The sequence below is a fragment of the Tripterygium wilfordii genome, chromosome 20 (genome assembly GCF_013401445.1).
Source record: "Tripterygium wilfordii isolate XIE 37 chromosome 20, ASM1340144v1, whole genome shotgun sequence".
In the NCBI taxonomy this organism is placed as follows: domain Eukaryota; kingdom Viridiplantae; phylum Streptophyta; class Magnoliopsida; order Celastrales; family Celastraceae; genus Tripterygium; species Tripterygium wilfordii.
In genome coordinates, this window is record NC_052251.1 from 7,916,106 (window position 1) to 7,941,782 (window position 25,677).

The 25,677-nt window shown below is 36.8% G+C and overlaps 3 protein-coding genes across 6 annotated transcripts; 2 read left to right on the forward strand and 1 right to left on the reverse strand.

Moving 5' to 3' along the window:
• Positions 1-2,156: 2,156 nt before the first annotated feature.
• LOC119987110 (thioredoxin reductase 1, mitochondrial-like) lies at positions 2,157-6,405 on the forward strand. 3 transcript variants are annotated; one of them, XM_038831860.1, is made up of 4 exons: positions 2,177-2,309; positions 2,606-2,732; positions 3,243-4,279; positions 6,013-6,405. In XM_038831860.1, the coding sequence occupies exons 2-4, from the start codon at positions 2,704-2,706 to the stop codon at positions 6,081-6,083; spliced, it is 1,137 nt and encodes a 378-aa protein (XP_038687788.1). In that variant the 5' UTR covers positions 2,177-2,309; positions 2,606-2,703; the 3' UTR covers positions 6,084-6,405. The 3 variants fall into 3 exon arrangements, with proteins under 3 accessions (XP_038687789.1, XP_038687788.1, XP_038687790.1); XM_038831861.1 differs by lacking the exon at positions 2,606-2,732 and having other exon boundaries at positions 2,157-2,309; XM_038831862.1 differs by lacking the exon at positions 2,177-2,309 and having other exon boundaries at positions 2,732-2,756.
• A 333-nt stretch (positions 6,406-6,738) lies between these two features.
• On the reverse strand, positions 6,739-11,485 carry LOC119987109 (probable polygalacturonase). 2 transcript variants are annotated; one of them, XM_038831858.1, is made up of 6 exons: positions 11,295-11,485; positions 10,700-11,214; positions 8,917-9,037; positions 8,391-8,565; positions 8,128-8,198; positions 6,739-7,539 (listed from the first exon to the last, which is right to left on the reverse strand). In XM_038831858.1, exons 2-6 carry the CDS (start codon positions 11,033-11,035, stop codon positions 6,899-6,901), a joined length of 1,344 nt encoding a protein of 447 aa, XP_038687786.1. In that variant the 5' UTR covers positions 11,036-11,214; positions 11,295-11,485; the 3' UTR covers positions 6,739-6,898. The 2 variants fall into 2 exon arrangements, with proteins under 2 accessions (XP_038687786.1, XP_038687787.1); XM_038831859.1 differs by having other exon boundaries at positions 10,700-11,485.
• A 6,541-nt stretch (positions 11,486-18,026) lies between these two features.
• Positions 18,027-25,364, forward strand: LOC119986520 (DNA primase small subunit-like). The gene is made up of 17 exons (XM_038831107.1): positions 18,027-18,169; positions 18,334-18,469; positions 18,846-18,896; positions 19,008-19,183; positions 19,507-19,584; positions 19,694-19,805; positions 20,429-20,513; positions 20,599-20,650; positions 20,745-20,803; positions 20,885-21,000; positions 21,099-21,220; positions 21,690-21,758; positions 21,921-21,978; positions 23,249-23,322; positions 24,223-24,271; positions 24,630-24,709; positions 25,087-25,364. The coding sequence occupies exons 2-17, from the start codon at positions 18,349-18,351 to the stop codon at positions 25,147-25,149; spliced, it is 1,365 nt and encodes a 454-aa protein (XP_038687035.1). The 5' UTR covers positions 18,027-18,169; positions 18,334-18,348; the 3' UTR covers positions 25,150-25,364.
• The last annotated feature ends 313 nt before the right edge of the window (positions 25,365-25,677 follow it).

Below are 25,677 nucleotides of genomic sequence, written 5' to 3' on the forward strand. Positions count from 1 at the left end.
ATTCTCAAATAGCACTTATGAATACTGGGATCTGTACATGGTCGTACCGTGTTGACTATGGAAGCCTATGTCTACACCTGGACTGTCATGTGTGGTCAGTGACACTCTATTTTCCCAAAGCAGTCATAGTTCAAGTTCGAGACTACTATTGACTCTGGAGTAAAGGTTGTTGGCTCACCAAGTGGAGATTCAATGCATAACACACCTTCATGATGCATTATGGTCCTCTCTGCTCAGGTATATTTCTTTTTTCTCTTCTTTTAAAATAGGTGGGGGAATGTTGGTGTATTTTAAAAGATAAATAATAATAAATCATATTTTTAATTTGGATTGACCCGTTGTGTGTTCCTGTGGATCTGGGTCGTGCGTATGCGTTATGCACGCAAGTGGGTAGTTAATGACATGACCCGTTATGACTGTTTCTTACTAGTCATTAAGTGTAATTGTCTGTTACATGTAACTTATGTATATTTATTGGGCGTAATTAATGTGCATTTATTGGGACGTTACAACTGTTAAAGTCCGTAATTGCTAATTCCATTAAATGTCATTAAATGCAGCCCAGCTAATATAAAGTCATCTACCTCAACTCTTTCAAAACACACACTTCTCACTAGCTCTCTTCTCTCTAAGAAAATACTTTCTCTAATATTCTCTGGGCAGAGATCAAAAGGTGTTCTTGTGGGGCTTCGAGCTAACCAACTGAGTGCAGGTCCGAGTTAGCCATACGATGGAGTCGGGCTATTGTATCCCAGAGGAGTCGAGTCAAGAGAATTCTGGTACACCTGTTCTAAATCAAAGAACTGTAGAGGGCTCGAATCTCCTTCAAGAGAGCGAGATACCCGTGCCTTAGTCCACTACGATTGAAGTTATATTTGTGTATTTTTTCTATTATTTTGTACTCCACATTGTTATGTTAAATATGTACCAAAAAATTTAATGCAATAGGATTACCATTATCATCGCAATACAATGCAAACCAAATGGTCCCTAAGTGAATAAGAAGGCTTTATTATTTGTGGGTTTAATATGCGTGGGTCAATTTAGGGAAAACTTTAGTCACACCCATTGTTAAGTATAACCCATGAAATTTAATTTTTTTATAATACACCTAAAGCACCAAAAAACTAAGACATTTTAGAAATGCACCCCAAGATTAAAAACAGAGCAAAAACAAGGGTTAGATCAGTCAATTTTGTTTGCAAATTATGTAAGCCAATCAGATGTAGTGGTGTTTTCTTCCTAGTGAATTCCCACTCAGATGCAGCTCTCTCAATCTGGGCATCTAGGATAAGAACAGAGGAACTTCATAATTGTCAAAATGGTTATAACTTAAGTCTAGGAACTCCATGTTTTGCAGATTTACCAATCCATTAGGGATTTCACCAGAAAATGCATTTGAACACAAATCCAGCTTGAACAGTCATGTTAGATTACCTATTGAACCAGGGACATTTCCATTGAACTCATTTTGACTCAAATTAAGAATCCATACCTTCTCCACTTTTGAAAAACTCATCAAAACGGCACTGAATAGAGCACCAAACCCAGTATAAGTAGTCGTACAAACCGAGTAAATTTTATTCTTCGCCTCTTCCTCACTGACACACTCACAGGATCAAAGGAAATCAAAATCGCCCAAATAAAATGCGACTTACGAAAACAAAATTGAAACCAGCACGTCAAGGCCCAAGGGTACCTGCTCAAGAAGGATCGTCTCCATCGTCTCCCTGGGAGGCCGGTTGCTCCAATTCAGAGAAGGGTCATTGAGGGGCGAGTATCCAGACCAGGAAGTCTTGGGTCGAACGGGGTTTGGGAGGAGGTGGGGCAGTGGGTTTTGTCGATGACAGCAAAAGCGAAACGAGAAGGGGAGGAAACAGAAGTTGGATTCGGTAAAGAAGTCGCAAATCACTTTCTGACTTTCATCATTTGGGTGGAAGAATGAAAGAAGTCACGACTCTGTTTTTGAAAGAAATGGGGGTGGGGTGTTATGAGTTATAAAAAAAAAAGTCACAGAAAAGTAAATGAGAGTCAGGGTGTCCTTAAAAAATAATTGGGTGTGATTAAAGTTTTCTTAATTTTAGTGGGTTTTGTTATATTGGGCCAATTTCAGCCTCTTTTGGTTTTAGGGCTTAGATAAAAAAAACAAAATTTAACCTCGGAATCAACCCATTGCCGTGTTACGTGTAGATAGTGAAGATCATCTTCCGTGAACACCGAAGATCCCTTCTCTCCTCCCCTTGTCTCTTCCTTCTCTCCCTCCCCTTTGCCTTCCCTGTCTCTCCCAGCGCCGTGAAGGATTTAACTAGGTACAGTTTAAATGTTATTTAATTTGGAATTATTTTTATTTTTTAATTTTGCGCCTTGTTTCGCTGTTGCGCTTTAAGTGCCTTGCGCATAGGTGATAGAAGATCCTTTGCGTCTCAGACGTGCGCTTTTATGCCTTGCGCCTAGGATTATCACTTTGGTTGTCATGGGATATTGCTGGAATTTGTGTTTAAGACTGAGTTGTAGCTGTGAACCTTGCATTTATGTATTGCATTCGCCTTGAACAATATTGCACGAAAGGTGTTTGTTTATTTGCCTCACTTTGTATAAGATGCAGGCCAGTAGACCTTGAATCCAAGGATCCTGCAGGCTTAAGGCTTTAGTAGTCGGCATTCAGCGACACAAAGTTATTACAGCACAGTGAATCTTGCAACCATGTCTGGACTTGCTTGGCATTCAACCATGTATGTCTGCACCCTTGGTGATTGGTGCACTGGTGCTTAAACAAAGTCTCTTTACAATTAAAAAATCGTAGATCATATAGAAGTTTGTTTTTTGCTGTTAATTTTTATATGGTAAACTTTTTTACAATTCTGGTCCTTCCACTGTTAAGTGCTGAGAGAAAGCGTATCTTTAATAATACTAATTTGGTACATCATAATCATAGTATTATAATCTTTCTTTTACCAATGAGAGGTGGTTTGATTAATAATCGATTAGGTCAAACATATATATGTCCAACTCTCGTTATTTTGGTTGACAATCGGTTCGGTTAAATGTATGTATGCCAAGGACTCTTATTGGTTCAATTGACAATCAATTAGGTTATGCATATAAATGATCAAGATTCGATTTCAACTACAAACCTATTTTTATGTGGTATTTAAAATATATATATAATCTTGTTTATCATGTTATGATTTAACGTATAATGCCTCATAACTAATTCTAATTTGTGAGTGTTGGATGTGTAGGCTCAAATTTATGCTTAGGAAAGTTCGCAGCTTTTTTGGAATCCTCACCACCTCCTCCGTTGCTGTTGCGTCTCTCTCTACCACCTCTTCTACTCCCAAAGTTGCTGCTTCTGCCATGGAAGACCTCAGGACCAAAGTCTGCATCATCGGCAGTGGCCCCGCAGCTCATACTGCTGCCATTTACGCAGCCCGTGCCGAGCTGAAGCCAATTCTTTTTGAGGGATGGATGGCTAATGACATCGCCCCTGGAGGCCAGCTCACCACTACCTCTGATGTTGAAAACTTCCCTGGATTTCCTAATGGGATCCTCGGGATAGAGCTCACGGACCTCTTCCGCAAGCAGTCTCTCAATTTTGGCACGCAGATCCTCACCGAGACAGTCGACAAGGTTGACTTCTCCACCACACCGTTCAAGGTATTTACTGACTCCAAGATCGTTCTTGCTGATGCTGTTGTCGTTGCCACAGGCGCTGTTGCCAAGCGCCTCCAATTCCCTGGCTCCGGTGAAGGTTCAGAAGGGTTTTGGAACCGTGGGATCTCAGCCTGTGCCGTATGCGATGGCGCTGCCCCCATTTTTAGGGGCAAGCCGCTGGCAGTGATTGGTGGAGGGGATTCTGCCATGGAAGAGGCAACTTTTCTGACCAAATATGGATCCAAGGTGTACCTCATCCACAGGAGGGATACATTTAGGGCATCAAAGATCATGCAGAACAGAGTGCTCTCTAACCCTAAGATTGAGGTTGTATGGAACTCTGTGGTGGATGAAGCTTATGGGGATGGGCAGAAGGGGGTACTTGGTGGATTGAAGGTAAAGAATGTGGTGAGTGGAGAGGTTTCTAATTTGGAGGTGTCAGGGCTCTTCTTTGCCATAGGGCATGAGCCTGCCACCAAGTTCTTGGATGGGCAGCTGAAATTGGACTCTGATGGTTACGTTGTCACCAAACCTGGCACAACCCAGACCAGTATCCATGGCGTTTTTGCTGCTGGAGATGTTCAGGACAAGAAGTACAGGCAAGCTGTCACCGCTGCTGGCACTGGTTAGTCTATCTACTTATCTTATTGAGCAATTCCTTCTAAATGATGTTATGAGGCCTTGTTAATTATCTCCCTTAGGCTAAAAAAGAGGTAACCACACTGGTTAGATAGTTTGGAATTACTTAATTTAGGAGTTTAGTGTAATGGAAGTTCAAATGCTTATATGAGCTACGTTTCTGCATATTTTGACTAGTGAGAGAGGGAATCCTCAGCAATAGGTGTGCGTATGTTATCCTCTTCTTTTCATACATGTGCAGTATATTCTTTGTTTTCTTCTTATTATAAAGCAAAATAGAGGATGCTTATTTCAAATTTATTTCATCTACGGAGAAATAAACTCCCTCTCTCTTTAGTCTACATTTTGTTCTTAGTGAGGGTTGCTTTTAATGATCAACTTATCTGGCCAACAGGCAACGACAGTTGGTCTTTCGACTGTTTGTTGGGGATTCTTTGGTTTGTGCCTCTAAGTACCCAACTCTTTTGATGTTTTTTTTCTAATCCCCTCTAAGTACCCCAACTCTTGGGGTGTTTTTTTTCCAAAGTACTTGCACATACATTTGTCTTTTGCATGTGTGTGGATTGGATACAAACACTATTCTGTTTCTTCATCTATCAAGACTATTTTCATTGGCATTTCCTTTTTTTGTCACATGTAGTGTTCTGTCTATTGTAATTTTTTTCCTTCAAAGTTAGACCTCCTGATGCACCACAAGCTTCTGGTTGAACAGAAGCTGCCCAGGACACCTGGGTTTAGGCTAAATTTAGGGGTTTTTTTCCCCCAAAGAACTTGCACATGCATTCCACGTTTGTGTGGATTGGATACAAATACTACTCCGTTTCTTCATCTATCAAGACAATTTTCATGGGCCTTTCCTTTTTTGTCACATGTAGTGTTCTGTCTATTATAATATTTTTCTTCAAAGTTAGACCTCCTGATGCAGCACAAGCTTCTGGTTCAACAAAAGCTGTTGAGGAAACCTGGGTTTAGGCTAAATTATGGTTTAAGATGGATTGAAGAGTGTCAGAATGATGGAGTGAGGGTGTGGGCCTGTGGGGGGAGTCCGCCTCCTTGGACAGACCTGGAAATCAGAGTCTGGTCCTAAACTGAGAAGGGATTACCTTCAAAGTTAAAGAAAACAAGGAACTTTCACAAGCAAACACTTTTATTGGTTCTTTCCTGTCATCACCGGTATTCACATTTCACAGGACATGTCCGTTTCAGTTTTCTTCAGGACTTTTTTAAAAGTATTTGCATCCCATGCCTTGCCAATTAATCATCTTACCATTTTTAACAATAAGACGTAGCTCCACTTTGGATGACAACATGCTTACTGAAATAATCTATTAGGAGGTTCTGCCTGTTTAGTACACATATCATGATTGACATTGTTCTTCGAAAATGGTTGAGAGTGAATTATGCCGCAAAGCGGGGGAATCCTTACGGTTCAAACTTGTCTAATCACTCAAAGGCCAGGTAGCTGTCAAATGTGGTCTACTTGTTTTCTTTTCTTGGGTTCGTCTAATTGTAGACCAGAGCATCTACTTTCATTGCAATTTTCTTGCTCTTTTGAACCATAACTCATGCTGATATGACTGGAGACAACCTTTTTCTGAATTGGCAAAACCATGTTCCAAATGAAAAGCATAGAATGCATTCTGCTGTAATTGTTTGTTTCCCATGGTTATACTTTGATCATTGTGGTTGTCTCATTTTCTTTGTTTTGTGCTGATGCAGGTTGCATGGCAGCCTTGGACGCTGAACATTACTTGCAGGAGATTGGTTCCCAGGAGGGTAAGAGTGATTGACTATCTGGGATTCCCCAAGCATTGAAAAGCCATTTATAATCAGCACAAGGAAAAAAGAACTCTCAGGAGATTCATTTAATGTTCTCTATGATTATCGTTGTCGAATGCAAACACGCTCAGAGTGCAGAATTTAGTATTACTTGGAATTTGCCCCTTTATTGATACACATTAGATTACAATTACTTATTGCTGTCGATTTTTATGCTTCAACTGAATGTTACTACATTTTTATCGTATCGAATGTTTTAGAGTCTATAATTGTCTTGGATTTGAGTTTAATCTTGAAAATGAGTATGAATGAGAAAACTTGTTTTGGGCCTCATCTGTGGTGGTGACCTATACATGTGAGTCTTCTTGTCTTTGTTTCACGGAGAGTGAAAGAAAAACATTCAACCAGTGCCATGACCAGAGAAGTGGAACCAGAAGTTCAGTGCAAGACTCTGTCCTCTGCACTGGAGGAAGTTCATCAGAAAGGCATGCTAATGGATCGATTAGCCATGCCTGAGAAGCGAGTATTTGAGGTTACTTAACCGATCCTTGAGAACAATTTATAAACCATTCGTCTTCTATTATGAAATTCCAGTCACCATATTTGGTAGTTATGCATGTTGTTTTACTCATTAAGTTGAGCCTTGAGATCAATGGAGGCAATACATCAAGGTCAAGCTCTTACACATTAAATTCCTTACTAAGGGGAAAAAAAAGTGGGACTGACTTAGTTGCCCTTGATTGAGGACAAGTTCACTGCGCAAATTGAAAACTCAAGCTTTAATAGTATATCATAAATAAATATAAAGTTACATGAATCTCAGAATTTATGAGAATTGGGAACATACACTCTCCTGAGAGGCGGACGTTAATTCTGAGCATGGCCACGGACTCACTTGGAGCGCAGCTCCACTGACGGCTGAGCACTGCCATGGAGTATATTTTGATCCGGATACACCATGAAGGTGGATGTTAGAGAGGCATATCCCAATAAAAGGGGAATCCTTCAGACCTTGTATTGAACCCGGCTGTTGAATGTTCAATCCCCAAATACTCTTCAATGTAATGTCTTTAACAACAGGGAGAGCATTTGGGTTGAAGTTGTCGTCGGCGTGGTCACCGACATCACCTGCAATTTTGATCCCCTTCCCCACATTTTCCATATACACATTAGAGAAAGTGATGTTTCTTATGAATCCTCCTCTACCAATGTTTGTCTTAACATGAATGCCAATACCCATGTTGTAAAGGTTGATATTTTCTGCCAAGATATTCTGTACCCCACCAGAAGTTTCACTTCCAATTGCAATTCCAGCATATGGGGATGAACCTGTTATTCGCCGGATGGTGATGCTGGAGCTAGGGAGACCATAAGCAATCCCATATTCGTCCCATCCACTCTTCACTGCTACCAGATCATCTCCCGTAGAAATATATGAGTCCTCTATGCAGACATTCGAGCTTGAATCTGCATAAAGAGTAGCATGCCATATGTCATTAGAATCTCTCGCCAAACAAATGTCCTGTGATACTTACAAGTGAGTGGCATGTATCTGAATATCTCCAAGAACTTTTTTTTCCAACCAAGGTCATAAACCATCAGAAAGGTGAAAGTTTATTGTGTCATATCAAGCAAAACACCAACCTAACTGAATTTACCATAACCTGTTTGTAAAAGCTGACAGGTCTAACCTTCCGTACATCTCTATCCTATATACATTAACCATTGTATTCATTTAATCACTTTAGCCAAAACGGGAAGAAAAACATAATTGGAGTGCCAGTGTGTGCTGAAATCATGGTGAAATTCCAAGATTACTTTCTCTTCATTGCACAGTTTGTAGTCATTGCTAGGAAGGGTTGTTAACCAACGTTAATAGCTCATATTGGATTTAAATGTCAAAGCGTGAGAACAAATATCTCATCAGCCTTAACAAGAATGTCCAAGATGGCTTTCACAAATATACAAGTGGATGCACATATGTCAAAAGTCGAAACTTAAATACCAAGGGAGAGAAAAAATTAACTGTACTGTTGATTGACTACTAATATATACCTGGATCAATTCCATCGGTATTGGGAGAGTCCGCAGGGGCCAAAATGGTTACGTATCGGATAACAACGTTGCTGTTAAGAAGGAAAAAAAAAGATTAAATCCATTGATGTTGGTGCACTTGCAATTCCTACACAGATTGAATGAGATCAGTAGTGAGCATCCACATTTGCGACTCATCGAGAAACATGATGTGGGCCAGAAAATATTGAATCACATATGAAAAAGCCAAGTGTGTTAGATGTGAAATATATGTTAAATAATACCTGCAGTAAACAGGGTGAATGTTCCAGAAAGGAGAATTTTGGAAAATGACATTGTTGATTATTATGCTCTTTGAATTCTTCAATTCAATGAGATTTGGCCTTGTATATAGGAGAGTTCTCTGTTTCCACATGTTCCACCATACATCTCCTTGGCCATCAATTGTCCCATTCTCACCTGTGAAAGTCAATCGTTCTAGTGATCGCATAAACAGAAAGCAGGCTTATAATATTTGCTGATATCATATTCATTAAGGTTAAATTTAAAAATAAAAAAAAAAAAAAAAAACCACAACCTACTCCCTTGCCATATATACCAGTGCAGACCTAGTATTGTATATCTACAATGCAGTACCTTCACCAAACACCGTAGAGCAGATATTACGCTGCTATATTTTTCTAGTATACAGTACGTTGTAACTAGAAACCGGTTCTTGTCATGTGTAGTGATAGTACGTGCTTAAGGTGAACAGAAGACATCAACTAAGATATATAGCACGAGAAGAACATGTTATTGGTAGAAACTCACCGGTGATGATGACATCACGAAGTCCATCTCCATGAATAAAGCTCATGTACCTTCCGCCTGGGCGCTCTCTACCCCTCCCATAAGATGGTAATGGGGCAATTAGAGGCCAAGTTTGAGTGTCCTAAAGCATCAAGAGGAATGGTAAGAAATTAGTTAATGCAGAGGGCACAGAGTAAACACAAATTTGTCTAAGGCTTTCAATTTATCAATTCCCCGCGTAAGACTGGTAAATATTGATTTTTTATGACATTTTCAGCATTTATAACAAATCAGTTTATATCCAAGCACACACTAGTGAGACAACACCTAGAGAAAAATTTATACAAGCGGGAGTCCAAATGGACACTTTAGAAGTTTAGATCACTAAACCCCGAGTTCAGAAGAGAATAACTTTAGAAGAAAGCTGAAAATTTTAATGTAAATCTTATTTTCCAGAGGTCAACATCATACAAAATCGGAGTTGTCCAGAGAGAAGCTCATTCATAACCCTAATATGATATGGCCTAAAAGGGTGAAAATATATGCAGTGATTTTAATATAACATAAAGCTTTGTCTTATTCTCTTAGGATCCAATGCTTGAATCCCATGACAAATCTGTTGCAATTGCACCGGAGCAACTAAAAAACCAAGTTTCTAGCGCACCCAGCAGACCAAAGTCTAGTTAAATACAACTATTGTGATGATCTCTTGTCAATTCTAAAAAACCAATAGATATCCAATGTGCAGGTAGTATGTTATGGCATCATAAATCATCAGAAACAAGGACCATCCAGTGAACTAGAATGTATCCACGGTACACCTCATTTAATTAGATTCCTGTGCATAAGACATATGACAATATGAGTGACTAGGATCCCCAGCTAGAGTTATATGAGGTTAGCTGCCACAAGTTCTTAAACTTGAGGGTTGAATTGTTTCTCAGATATAAAAAAAGGGGGGGTAATTTAGAATAATTAATTTTCGCAATACTTTATTCTGTTGTGCAGTACTTGCAATATAAAAGAAGTATTTCCTCATCAGTCTGTCTGTAAAGTAACATTATTAATAGAAAGGAGTATGGTTTTATTAATTCAAGTTCTTGTTTTTTTTACAGCAAACAATGAATTGCCACATTCCAAACACATTCAATGGTAATGGAGTCAGCATTATATCTAATGGGACAGCCTCAAAGACTGCCCCACCACTAACCATAGATCCAGCTGTTCAACAATCTTATTAGATAAATTCTTCACATGTCATGCACATGCAACCATTCTAATCAGATCCCCAATGTCTCTAACTTATTCTTTGCTGGTCCCACCTACCTATCTCTCATGGTGACATATTTATTCAACGCCAAAATTTCCGGGCCAGAACTACAAAAACATTTTGATCAAGCCAACAATGGCCACCATGGATTTGACATTTCAACTACATTGCCAGATCTAATGCAGCAAGCAAACCCAAATTTTCTTTTCCTATAAGAGCAAAATCATCTAATAAGCTGCATTGCAATCATATGTATATTCTATTAGCCCACACCCAGATTCAAAAATCAGTAGTTTAGAGTTTAGACATCATGGCGCATCCATTCAGGTCCAAAACATAAGAAGTAAGAATGAAATCTTACTATAACAGCTAAGATAGACAAACCATAAATTTTGTACAGCCAGGAATGCACAGATCTGGACAAAAATCAACTCACATTGTGCTCAAAATTCCCATCATGGACTCATTTTGAGTTAAGAAAATAATAAGTAAGCATTTGAAAGATAAAAACATCAAGATAAGAGAGAGAATCACCTGAGTGGCTCTGATGACAGCACCTCTAGCCAAATAGAGAGTCATGTGACTGGTCAAGTTAAAGCTCTCCGTTAAGTACACCCCTGGAGGTATGTAAAGAAGCGTTCCACCTCTCCTCCTCATGTGCTGAATCCTGTATATCGCTGCCCTGAAAGCCTTCGTGTTCAGCGTCTTCCCGTCACCGACACCGCCAAAGTCAGTAATCGATATACGGTCCCACCTATACCTCATCGGAACTATTCCCGAGCACGTTATCGGTTCCCCAAAACCAGTACGGCATGAAACCAACACTGTGAGGGAGAAGCAGAGAAAAACAGAAGGCAAGAACCGACGCATTTTGGTAATTAAAAATCCTATTCAAGGGCAATTAACGAGATCAATGGGTTGGGAGAGTGACAAAGAGAAAGGCGCAATCAGCACTTTTCTAGATCATTAAACTAAGAAGAAGAAGATGGAGACAAAATGCAGGAGTTAGATCTGGAAATGAAACAAAGAGAAAGCTCCAAGCGATAAATCTGCATAAATGTATTAAAATAGAAAATGAGAGAATGAGATAGAAAGTTAAAGAAATCAAGTAGACTGAGTGAGAGAGAACCTGTGGATTCGAGCTTTGACGAGGGATTATTGAATGGATGAGATGGGGATTAGGGTGCTAATGAGAAAGCCATGAAAGTGGAGCTTTGTCGAGAAGTAAGTGTCTTTAATAGGCAAGAAAGGGGAGAGAGATGACAATGCAGTATTGCAGTATGCACAGGGACGGTGGAGTTGGCTACCGATAGTCACATGGAAAAGGGAAAATGTACCGTTAAAAATTAAAAGATTGTTCTTTGTTGCATTTACCGTTGTGTCCCTCTTCTAGACAAGTTAGGGGTAGTAAAACTCTATCCGGTCGAGATGACCGAATTTAATTTATCCGACTCGGATTTGAAATCCGAATTCAAACACAAAATTTTTTTCTTATTTAAAATCGAGTCCTAATACAGAAATCTTGTCTGATTTACTTGTCCGAACCCTAACCCGAATTAGATTATTGTCCGGATTTCAATCAATCCTTGTTTGACAATTAAATATGTCCGAAATGCAATCCGAGTTAGAGTCCGGACATATAAATATTTCATAACTATGTGATATTATCCGACCCATAACACCACCCCTATTTACCCTCTCTCCATCTATTTTTTATATAAGCATAATTTATCTATTTCTTTGTTTAGCATTGTTCATTCATATAATTATATGGATTAGAATGTTGGAGTTTAAGCCAAATCAGAGGAAAAAGAAATTCTAAGCCAAATGAAAGAAAAAAAATTAACGAGCTTATTCATGAGCTCTTAATTAGTTTATTAATAACACGATTTTTGAGCAAAGAGAGGTGGCTCGGTTGACAATCTACTGGGTTAGGCATATGTGTACCCAAAGTTCAATTCCAATGAGAAACAAATTTCTTAAGGGTATTTTAAAAAATAACGCGATTCTTGAACTAATTAAACAAGAAAATTGTATAGTTTATTCCATTACTTTTATGCTCGCAAGTAAGATCATTTAATTAAATTTTGTAAAGATTGAATGCAAATTTTATTCGGTGCTACTAGGTATCCATAATGAATACATCCCTAACCATCCATAACAGACGTGGCAGTACAAATAAGCCTAGTGACATGAAAAACAAAGACAGTTAGAATAATTTGAAACAAGTGGACACAGTTTTATTTTTCTTAAACGAAACCTTAAAACATTTTGTATCTCAAAATATATGTTAGATTTAAAAAAAACATTATTCGAATTCAGCATGTAAAACTCTTTCTATCAAGATCCATGATTGATATATTTTACATGATCGACCATTCTTAATTACATTATTTTTGAGACTTGTATATAAAACTGCAACACTTTAAACAATGTTTTATGGAAAATGATAATGTGTGCCTTTATGGCACAAGATAATGATGAAAAATGTGCATTGGAATCTGAAAAAATATATATTGTAAGTCTAAAAAATTAGGTGAGAGGATGTTCATCACACATGGCATATCGTGGTTTGTTGTAGTGAATCCTTAACAAGTGTTCTTAGGGCACACATTATCAATACCCATGTTTTATTATATTGTGGCAATCCTTTGATTTTTACAATGTAATAACCTCCTAATTACATTGATTTTTAAGAAAATATGTGTTAATTACACTGTTAACCGGAAAAAATAGTTTATAATTACATTGACTTTTCTTAGAACATGTGTTAATTATATGGTTTACCAGCAAAGCACGTTATTATTACATTGATTTTTCTTAGAACAAGTGTTAATTAGTGTTTTAAAATATTGGTTGAACCGGCCGATTGAACTGGAAACCGGATGGGTCACTGGTACCATTTAATAAAATGTCGATAAAATACCGGTTCAACCAGCCGATTTTCAATATAAATACCAGTTGTCCTGTTTGAAAAAATTCAAAATTGAGAACTTTTTGATAAAAAAATTCAAAATAAGTAAAAATAAAAAATAAAATAGTAAAAGTTGAACCTAATTGAGATTTAAATGGTTATGTTGGACTTGGACTTTTGTAATTTATATAATTATGTTGTACTTTCTTATAAGAATGTTTGTTAATTGAAAATTAAATTTGGTAATATTATGTTTAATTTGAAATTGAGAGTGTTATTATTGTAGTTATTACTTTATTTGGATGGAATTTAATTATTATTAATTATCAAAAATTTTAATTAATCAAATCAAACCGACCGACCGATCAAACCGGTTGAACCGGTTAAATAGGTTGTCAAAGGTCTACCAGCCGATTCAAAATCCGATTTTTAAAACATTGGTGTTAATTACACTTTTATCAAAAAAACATGTTCTTATCGCCATGATTTATGTACATGAAATATGCATATCTTGCTTTTGCACATTGTAATTATATTGTGTTTGCTTATAAGGAATGTAATAAAAATACGTTTTGTTCATAGATAATTAAAGTCTGAGTAGAACAAAAACAATGTAGTTTTGAATTCGTGGTGTTAATTACACTGTTAACTTGTTTAACAAGTTCTTATTATATTGATTTTTTTGTTAATCACACTGTTCACCAGAAAAACAAGTTAAAATTACATTGATTTTTCTGGAAACAGGTGTTAGTTACATTATTTACCAGCAAAGTAATTTCTTATTACAATGAGTTTTATGAGAATGTGTTAATTACACTGTTTATCAGCAAAGCATGTCCTTATTACATTGATTTCTCTTAGAATATGTGTTAATTACACTATTTATCATAAAATATGTCCTTATTGCATTGAGATGAAGAACAAAAAGTAGAATTACTTAACCTTAGAAGACAAAGCCCCCAGCACCCAAAAGAAAACTAAGAAGGGCATACCAAAAACACACCCAGCACAAAGAAGACGAGAATCCAACCAAAAAAACCTAAGAACCCAAACAAAGGAAACAAAAAACATCCAATTTGAAACAAAATCAATTGTCAAACATGAAGAACTCGAGATGTACACCTTGAAACGAAAGCACAAAAGGAAAGCGAAGCAACATCGTCGGTGACAGAACATGGGTCGTTGGTCAATTATGGTTGTTTCGATTGGCAATTGGCACGAGATGGAAGTACTCTAGGCGTTGATCACTTTGGTGGTGTCAGTGTGTCGAAACATGTCCGGAGATGACCGGATCGGGAGAGAGAAAGATGAGAGTTGGGGGAGAGTATACAGAGAGAGAATAAAAGGAGAGGTAGAGAGGATGATGAGAGATAGAGAGAAGTGAAAGATGATGAGGAGGGAGTAATTCAAATATTGGGTTTCAACTTTTGATTTTCAAAATTGTCATGGTAGACAACTGATGTGGCGGACATTTATGGCTTATATTATTCTTACGAATATAAGTCATATGGTTATGCTATTCACATTCCCTTTTTTACTTTATAAACTCCCCCAATCAAATTAAATCACTTGTCATTCATCTCTCACTTTTTAAAAACATCAAATAAGCATACATTATTTTCATACGTATGTGTCAAATTGTGATGAAAGTCCATTTCAGAGATTTGTCAAATTACTATTACTTCATTGTACTTTTGGCATTATTATTGTCTCTGTCTTTCCCTGCTATCTACTCCATATTAATATTATGCTAGTCTATGTGACGTCCTTTTTTGACATGGGCCATGCACCAATGATTAGTCTTTTTCAATATTAAAAATAAATAAAAAACAAAATGAAACGAAATGAAATACACACAAGATTCTGATTTTCAAAATTTAGGGTTTTTTATTTTAATTATTTGATTGCATTGTATGATTCTGATTTTTCTCAAATATCATTATGTTAATTTTTGTAGTTTTTTTCCCCTTTTATCATCAATCAATGTAATTAAATATTTTCTTGTCTATATAGTCAGCAAATAATATTTAATTTTACATAGTAGTTATTTTTTATTTTACACAGTAGTTATTTTTTACACAGTAGCACTTGGACTTTGATTCCCTAATCGTCTCAACTTCACCTCAACCTCAGCCAATATGTTGAAACGCCTCTCCTGATAAGATTTTTTTGCCGAAAGCGAGTATTTCGTCTCTCACCCACATTCAACAAACTCCCTCATCATACAAATTTTGAATCAATCTCGAGTCGCACTCTCATCTCATTAATCACCTCATAAATTTTCTTGAAACACATGTCTATCTCGTTAGTATTAATAAACCACAATGTTAGTTTTCCTTTTGACAACAAAAAATTTTAAGAATTGCTTTACACACACTTCTGGTGCAAACCTTCCTGTAATGTAAGCTTAATTAAAGGGAACAATAAGCTTAATTAAAAGGGAAAATTGCAAGAAATTTTGTTTATCTAGTTATAGATGTTTGAAAAATGAGTTATTGAGTTGACCTGTGTCAAATTATTTAATTATTTTGTTTTTGGGTAATAATTTTAGAAGAAGCTAATCATATTATATGATTTTTCATGAGGTGTAAATGTTTCTCTGTCACAAATATTACAATTCAATCTAATTGTTTTGGGATAATCGAGTTAATTGGGGATAAATATTTTGAATTAGAAAATCCACCCAAAATTACAAAAGTATTCAAAGAAAATAGGATGATCCATTTGCATAGTACCGTTGTTGTCATAAAAAAGAAGAAATTTTAAAGCAATTAAGGAAATTTAAATAGTTTCAATAATATCAGCATTTAATTTATATTATTAAAAATATTTGAGAATTAAAGTACCAATACATACACACACTGAAAACCTAAAAAAACCTAAAAATGCATACACTAGACATGAAATGACAGCACAACAGACATGACACACTAGAAACCTAAAACATCGTTCCTATTTGCAAGTGTGAACAACATAACCCAACCTAAAAGCAATGCATACAGTAGACATGAAAGAACAACACAACAGACATGAAAGGCTGTCATGTCTGACAAGGGGGTGAGAAAAGTAAAAATAGTGGTGCAAATAGGAACGCTGAAGCCATATTCGAATTTAATTTCCTTACAACCATATTATATAAATATATTTATGAAAATGGAGAAAAATTTATCGTTGGTAATATGTCCACAAAATAATATAAAATATGAAAACTTCACCCATCATGTAATTATATTAGATTGAGTTTTTAATTGAGTTTGGGGTTTCATTGATATTAGAGTTGGTGGAGGCTATTTGTACTCCAAGGATGCCCATTCGCACCCCAACGCACACAAAAAACCCTAGGCTGTAAAACACCCCAACGCATCAAATTGATGCTCATTCCCTCCTTCCCCTCTTTTCTTCCCTCTCCTTCTCTATTTCGTCTCTCACGTCTCCCTCTCTATTTTGTCAACTCTAATGGGCGACGATGATTACCACGTCGATTTAGACTTCGGAGACTTCACCGACGGGGACATCTTCGACGATGAGGCAAGCTCCGATGACGAAGATGTAGAGTACCCAGAAGACCTAGTAATCTTTGACACCAATCGTGTGTCGTGCCGGAACTTAAGTACATTACTCTACATGCAGGCAACAAAGTAACAAATTGGAGAGATGAACACCTGAATGCACTGATTATCCTTGTATTTGTTCAGCTGAAGATTTGGCAAGTTGTGAAAAACTAACATGAAGCATCTGAAAGTGTTTGACAACCTTCAACAAAAATGTGTGTTTGACCACCTTATGATGATAATTGATGTAGGTGTCTATGATAACCAACATGAAGCATCTGAAGTTTCTTGAGTTTTGGAATTAATCAGCTTGACAAATTAGCGAGAATTCATCCAATGATTCCATAAGGCTCAAGAGCAAGAACACAAATGCAATCACCATACCAATGTGGAAATGAAGCTCATGCACTTTTGGGGTGTGTTTGTTTTTTTCTAAAAAAAAACATAAAAAAAGAAGGGGTGTATTCAAACCAAGTTAAATTTTAATGGGGTTTCTTAATTTTAAGGTGTGAATGAGAATCCGTGGAGTGCAAATAGTCTCCACCATTAGAGTTTGAGTTCAAAACCTACCTACTTCGTACTCCCGAATAAAAGGAATATAATTATAATGTTGTAAATGTTAGTGAACCTTCAACAGAAACTGAAATTTCAGCATTATCTCAACAAACACTGGAAGCATCAACAATCTTATCTCCAAATTCAAGAGCTTTCAGTAACAGCAACCACAACAAACTCTATCTCCTCTAGTTTATCTTCATAACAGCAAGATAGAATTTGTTACATGTATTTAACCTTATATGTTTACAGTCTTTTATATATATATATATATATATATATATCTTGTAACACATACGAATTAATACAATTGGAACACATTTAATCCTTTAGCTTTGTTAGTAAAATGTTAGATCTCCCCGGCCCACTGACTCACTGTGTGTTAGGACAATAAATGCTCCTGCTATGCCATTTTATTACTGATGCTCCACTCCATGCTGCAGTGTCCATAATTAAGGCCACACACAAGGACCATGATGGGGTTAACTTATAAATTCCCGTTTTCAATTTGGATCAGAAGTCCAAAACTGCATTGTAAATCTCTCTTCTTTTTGTAAAGTTTTATTCCATGAAAGAAGAGCACAATCATGGAGGCCCAAGTTGTAAATTGAAATTAATCTTGAAATAACACTGCTTCTCATTGTCTCATTGAAATTAAATATTGGACACACATATATCTAACCCAATCAATTGTCAATCGAGTCATCTCAATGTAAATTGACATTAATCTAAGAACTAAGAAGTATAAGGGAAAGAAAGCCCAGCTGACCAAGTCAATAAGGAGGGCTGGGCTGAGGCCTCTTTTAAAGGCCTGTTCGAAGCCCACTTTAAGTCTTTAACAGCCCAATTTCCTTCGTTTGAGCGCCAAAAATGACAAAATCCCTCGCGTTGGATTGATGTTCCCGCCATCTTGAAACGCCATCCATCCAAGTTTCCTACCCAACGCCATCGAAATCCTTGATTTTGAAGAGCAAACAGATTCTGGTAAGCCTCGGTCAACAAACAACATCTTCTCCATTAATGCTCCATATTCAATCAATTTACGACCTGTTCGTTTTTGGGCTTTTAGGGTTAGGGTTAGGGTTCTTATCCCATTTAACTACGCTGTTCTGATTTTGAAATTCCATTTTTTTTAACTCGAAAATTAGGTTCAGACTCAAAACATGACCAAAGAGGAAGTTGAGGACGGAAGAGATGACATGTTGATCGATGGCTGTGAGGCAGAGGTTCCTATCCAGCGACTTCCTCCTGGATTCAACGCTAATTATCTCAGGGTCTACTACGGTAAACGGTTCTACATTTTTCCTTTTATTTTCCGTCTTTTGTTCAGTCTCCGTTCCTTCATAGTTAAAGACGTTTAAGGTCTTTGCGAGATGATCTTTTCTTTGTTCAATTTTCATTTGAGGGGTATTGTTGCTCTTGTGAATTGAGGTCTTACAGTGCTTCACCTATTTTTAAGGCCCTGTGGTGACAGTGATGAAATCTTATGAATTTCAGGATGTATGAATTTATGCTCTTCCCTATGTATAAAAATGTAATTTTTATTTTTCTGAATGCAACACTTGTCTGATTCTTCCACCATGGTTGAATTATGTTTCTCTGTTGACAAATGGGGCTGTTGGGTATTCTGGGGCTAACATTTAGTTAAATAAAATTGCAGGGAAGCTCTTTCCTTATGCAGATATATTCAAGTGGATGTCCTATGGAAATGGTAATCCATGTTCCTCTATTGAGCCTGTTTGTATATGTGTATACGGATTGAGGTTATTTTCTTGTGTAATTATGCCATTTGATATGATTTGATCTTTTTTTTTTTGGATAGATGGGAAGCATCCTGCTTGTGACAAATCTTACTTTGGCAGAAGAGAATTTTCTTTCACGCTTGATAATGACATTTACTTACGGTTCCAGTCCTTTAACAATGCATCTGAACTGGAAAATGCAATAAGAGAAAAGTGTCCATTCAAAATTGATATTGGGCCTGTGTACAGTGTTGATGTAAGATTTCTTATCATTCTTATACCTTGGGAGTTATATATTTTTAGGTGTTAACTTGTATGCCCTTTGAATTTCAAAGAAGGTTGTCCCAAATTCAAATATGATAACTATTTTATTCTGTTTTGGATAAAATTTTTACTGCATACCAGATGAAGTTTGGAGTTTAATTGATGTGGTTGATTTAAAGCATACAAGTCCATCAACTACATTTTATGATTGTTATCTAAAACAAATTTCTTGTTGCCAACATGTATTAAAAAAATTCTTGTGGCCCCTTACAAGTTCTCATTTCTCAATTTTATCTAAACTTTTGTATGTTGCAGCCTGCAAAGAGGCATGCCTATGCACAAAGTGGTGATAATGTGTTCACTCCAGTTGAGAGAGAGCTAGTTTTTGATATTGTAAGTTATTGGAAATTTGGAACTACTACTAACTTAGAGCACAGTATGACTTAGCATTTAATTTAAAAGGTTGGATAGCTGACATATTTGAGCAATGTTTTTCAACCAGGATATAACAGATTATGATGATGTTAGATACTGCTGCTCAGGAGCTGATGTTTGCTTGGAATGCTGGCCATTAATGACTGTTGCTATTAAAGTTATTGATAGTGCCCTTAGAGGTAAGGGTACTATGCTCTAGCCATTTATGCTACTAATACAACGCCAGCAAAAAAGCTTCATAACAGTTACTAGTAGTTTAGTTTACAGCACTCCATCGTTGATTTGAGAGTGCCACATGTCAACTGCTGCAGTAAAACTAAAGACTCTTGAATCTCATCACTCAATTAATAGCAAGTTTGAAATTGATATTTTTAAGTTGAGATAAATTTGTACTTAATATGCAATATAGTATGGAAGGCACCAGAGTATGAGTACCATAAGTTGTTCTCAGTATCCCTGGTTTATTTATCAGCGCACGTGCTTCATATGCTAACTAAACGTGTGTTGATAGTGCTTGCACTATATGAAGCATGTTTATAGATCCAAGCACACAAATACACAAAAACATCAGGCATTGTTTTCTTGGCTAGGCATATACCATTAATCTAATATTTTATGGTGCAAACAAGCATTGAATCGAGTTAGCTATTGTGGTTTTCACGCAATTATCTTTAACCATTATGTCCATGCTGGCCTATGTGCATATGGCATTAGCAGATGCATTAAAATATAGTTACCTAATTTTTGATTATCATGTGATTGTGTCTTGATTTGATATCGTCTCTTAACTCCAATAATGCAGATGACTTTGGTTTTAATCACATTCTTTGGGCTTATAGTGGCCGCCGTGGTGTCCATTGTTGGGTTTGTGATCGAAAAGCTAGAAGGTTGAAAACTGTTATAGTGTCTTTGGATTTTTTTACCTGTGGCATGACACGAATGCATAAAATGTATTCCAATCATTGTTTACAGGTTGACGAATGAACAGAGGGGAGCTATTGCAGACTATTTCCGTGTGTATAAGGTGTGCATGTAGCTGAAAACATAAATTATGGGTTGTGACCATTCTTTTATTGCATGATGCCTGATGCAAATTGCTACTTCTGTATGTTTTTCAGGGCAATGAAAATAGTCATAAAAAGGTTTCATTGACTACTGTTCTTCATCCTTTCCTTGTGTAAGTATTTATTAATAAACGTAGGTTTTCAGATTTTGGAGCCTTTATTTCCTCTGCTAATGTATGGATCTATCTACACAGGAGATCTTATACAGAAGTTCTCAGGGACTTTTTTGAGACCAAATTGCTTTCAAGTCAGAAAATATTCTCAACAGAGGAGAAATATGAGAAGATCTTACAGTTGATTCCTGATGAATGTATAAGAACTTATGATCTTTTCACTTTTCCATTACTAGTTAGCCCCATGTCATATCATGCAATAATGAATAAGCAGAGTACATGTTGTCTTTTGCAGCTGTTACTTCTGATCTTCGCAGAAAATGGCAGGAGAGTAAGCGATCCTCCAGTTCGAAAGATGACATTAATGTCATTCGATGGGAGCAACTGAAGCAAGTGCTGCAATCAGGAAGACAAAAGGTATGGAGGCGAAGGTGTAAGAAAAATATTTTTATTGAACTGAATCACCTTAAAATGTAGTATAAATGCTCTTGTTGAGCACCAGTTTGCATTAACAATAGTACATATATGTTGATGTGGACTTAGATTTGCTAAATTGTAGGCTATCCTTACGGATTGGACTGCATTGGGAATTTCCTGTCTTAATATTAGTACACTAAATTTCATGCAGTATGTACCTAGGCCTGACATGATCTCATCTAGTTGTATCTAGCTATCCATTTATATTTCTATGGAAAAGCTAACAATGCCTTACAATTTAGCTCTGCTGCATCTGTTTTAAACCCCGATGTGTCAAATTGTAGAGTAGATTTATTCTGAACATGTCTGGTTTGTGCCGTGAACTTTTAGGCAGATATGGATTTTGATTTAAAAATCTATTTCACGTTTTGAGAACTTGACTTCCTATTCACCTCATTTCTTGGTTCAGTCACAAGGACTGCGCAGGTGTGTTGAAGAGATTGTTTTTTCTTTCACCTACCCTCGGCTTGATATGGAGGTTTGTACAATCCCTCACCTTCTCGACTTTCTCTTGGTGCTATGCCTTTCTTCAAGTATTTTTATGCGCACTCCTTTGTCATTGTGTTTGTAAATTTTATTACTTTTTTTGTTATGTATAATATTTATATTCACATTGACTGTATATCTTTATACTTGCTAGGTTTCAAAACACATGAACCATTTGCTGAAGGCACCGTTCTGTGTGCATCCCAAAACTGGTCAGTACCTAGAAGATTTTTTTTCTTATCGTGTGTGGGGGTGGGGATTTAAGTGAATTTTCTGTCAACCAGAGAACTAAAACAGCTGAGAACAGTTGCGAAATTTAGCAACAAACCTGAACAGCCAACCATAGTACATGCCAAAAGGAAATACAACATAACCAAATTAACTTGGAAGGCTAGGATACTATCATCATGCGGCCCCATACCTATTAAAAGGATCATTTCTTGTAGGACGTCTAATACCATATGTGATACTCGTTTTAGTAAGTTATTCCGATTATAGAGCATCTTTACGCTGACTTCTTGCTGCCTTGCAACCCACAGTGTGGAGATATGTGAAATCCTTGATAGCTACGCAATTGAACAAGAAAACACCCTGTTGCTAACATGATTAATCATCCATAAAAGCATCCCAAACCCTGGATGCTGTCCTGTTTTTTCTTTAGTTCCTACTTTGTCCTTGTTTGGGGACTATAATAGGGCGCAAGGACTGTAATGAGCAATAGTTATCATGCCATAAAAAAGTGCACCTGCCATTCTTGTTCTGATGCTTCATATATTCATTCCAGTATCCATTAAACTCAACCTTTTTCTAACTCCATATAATTGTCCAGAAACCTCTCCTTTAGGGGTAGCTTTCTGTACCAGCAACCAGAAGAGGCCCTGATGTTACAAAAAAACAACAGATATGCCTCAAGATAGATGCATTTTTTCAATCTGCCAGCCTTCTAAAACCCCCCATTACACCTCTCTCTGAGGATTGGAATTAGCAGCACAATAGAGATTAAGCTTAAGCTTCTTTCATGTTTTCTCTCTCAGTCTTATCCCTAAGGGCTTGCCCGTTTGAAGTGTTCAGGGGTGTTGGGTTGGGAGGTGTTCACGAACACCTCCCAACCCTTGACTGTTTCAGAAGTTCTAGACTGTTAAGACAAAACCTCTTTGTAAGGTTATATATAAAAATCCCAACACCCCCCAACACCTCCCAACCAACACCTCTGAACACCTCAAACAGGCAAGCCCTAAAAAGATTTGAACAATTGTCTATCTGCCGCATAACCTTTTAGGCAAAATTAGCCTTTCATACCAGGGCACTTGAGTTCCATACAAGATGAATTGAATGATATGGTATCAAACATATTTTTTTATTGTAAAGAAGCTTTACAGCTTTACAAGTTCAGTATGAGAAGAAAATAAGATATATTGTCCTGTAAAACCTTGAATGTGACATGTTTGTCCACTTTTCTGAACTATTATTCTTTGATTGCAGGTCATGTTTGTGTTCCAATCGACCCTAACCATTGCGATGAATTTGATCCTACCTCTGTGCCAACCCTTTCTCAGGTAATCTGTTCATGAGCCTGATTTCAATTCTCTGTGCAACTGTTTGTACTTTCCCATCCTAATATATGAAATTCTTAAAGGAGCTAAATGGTGTAAGAAAACTAGATTTTTTTGAGACATGAGTATGTTATAAGTGACGAGATGCAACAATGTCTACTGGTACCCCTTTGAACAAAGGTTCACCTGGAGCAATAGTTCATGGAAACTAAAAAGCTAAGCCCTGAAGAAGTTTGTCTAGAGCTCTTCCCATACTAGTAGCATCACTTGCATTTACTTGCAGTTAGTGACCACTTGCCCCTTCTACCTTGTTATAGGAATTTCCATTGTAGCTAACATTGCGCTGTTTATCCAAGGGCTTTTTTATTTTCAAGTCATTTATTTTTAGCACTTGTAGTTAAAAACCCATACCATTGATTAATAAACACTTTGCTGCTCAGTTGTTTATCAATTAATATGTGTAAGCTTTGCTTTTTGTGGGGAAGCAAAAGAGAGTAGAAGCCGAGTTTTTGTCTATCATTAGGATTATAATTTTGTTTATCGGAGTAGTTTTGCGCAATTGACTACTTAATCATGTAATTGTATGTGCAAACTGCAAAGATATGTGAATGTTCACCTTCATTTTGTGCTTGAGTTTGTGCATTCTCCCACGGCTGATTTCTGTGACACGTGCTTGATCAAGCTTCTCACTATTGTGCTTTCTCATAGGGCATAGACAATTGCATATTCTTCTTTCAAATGTACGAGTACTTTTATATCTCTTATGTGCTTTGTCAGTTGTTTTTCTTTTGGCTATGCCTTCTGGAAGGTGATCTTCCTGCACATGCTATTTGATACATTAGGATATTATGTTGGATTTTCTCATTTCCTACCAACTCTTATGTAAGTTCTTTAATTATGCAGCTCTTGGAAGAACTTAACAAGGGAGATATGAGAGATGATGCGGATAATGGTATGTGAATAGATAGCCAGGACAATATATTGTTAGTATTTTCTCTTGATCCTTGACAGTCCAGATCATCAGTGTTGGAAGTTCAATATATTTGGCAAATTCTATGGTTGTTTAGAAAGTAAATCTACCAATGAATAGAACTCCAATTATCCTAGAGCTGGATTTACTTTCAATCAACTTAGTTATTCAGTATATGATGAAAACATCTGATCTTAAGAATGGGCAATGAAGTACACAACTCACACAGCTTATATTGTTGCAAATTCTACTGGATGGGTCATGTTGACGTGAACACTTATACTTATGAGAACTTTGAATTCACTTTTACTGATGGCTTTTACATTTTGCTTGATGGCAGAACTGGCTGAAACATCACTTGGAAAATCAATTAGGTTTTTTAGATCATCGTTCTTGCAGCCCTTGTTAAGATCTTGCAAGGTATACCCAATTCCTTTTATTCACACTGCATACTAAAGTTAAATTTTCGGCGTCATTTTTTTTTGAAACTGGGCAACTCCTGGGGATTTGCCTTGCACCATTATGTTTGCGAACAGCCAACCATATGCACTACTTGCAAGCTGCTGGAAAATGAAAATTGTTTTAAGAACTATATCGTTTCTATTTTAACATGCTCATTGATTGAATTTCAATGGTCGCCCTTCACTCTCTTGTCTTCTATCCACTTTTAACTTTCTAACAAAATGTGGAATGCCCTTGCCATATTTTCTACTGGAGCAAATAACCTTTAAAAAACAATAGTTAAGTTACAGTCCCCCAAAAGTATTGTCATTTGACTCTGTTTCAATAACATGCAGGAGGAGCTGGAGAATTCTTACAATCTTAAAATGCAGCATTCAAAGAATTCCATGAGTTGGTAATGTTTACAAAACATTTCCTTTTTGTCTGGAGCTTAACCTGTGGTGACGCCTGTTGTAATGTTCTATGGTGTAGTTACTAGTATTGTAGAAAAATGTTGAGGAGTGAACTTCAGAAACAATTGTATAATTAGTTTTCAGTTTTTTATTATATGTTTTACAAACAGAATTACTACAAAAGAATACTATTGCACGGAACAGCATTCATTGCCTTGTCATATTCCAATCCATTATTGCTAATCTGGGGAGGCACTCTGTTCACTTCTCCATTTCTCATGCTTTTACAGACTAGACAAGCAGCAGGACCACAAAGTCCACAACTCACTTTAGTTAAGTTGCATAACGTGTCAATTTTTGTGATCACTTGTCGAGTTTTGACTTAACTTATCCTATCTTCAGGTGTGAAACTTCTGTGTGTATCGGCTTGACGACTAGTGTTGACTCTCGTACCGGATATCTGAAGGATTAACTTGTATAGCATCATTCTCGGTTATTAAAAGAAATTGTCTCCTCTTTTTCATTATGATAAGG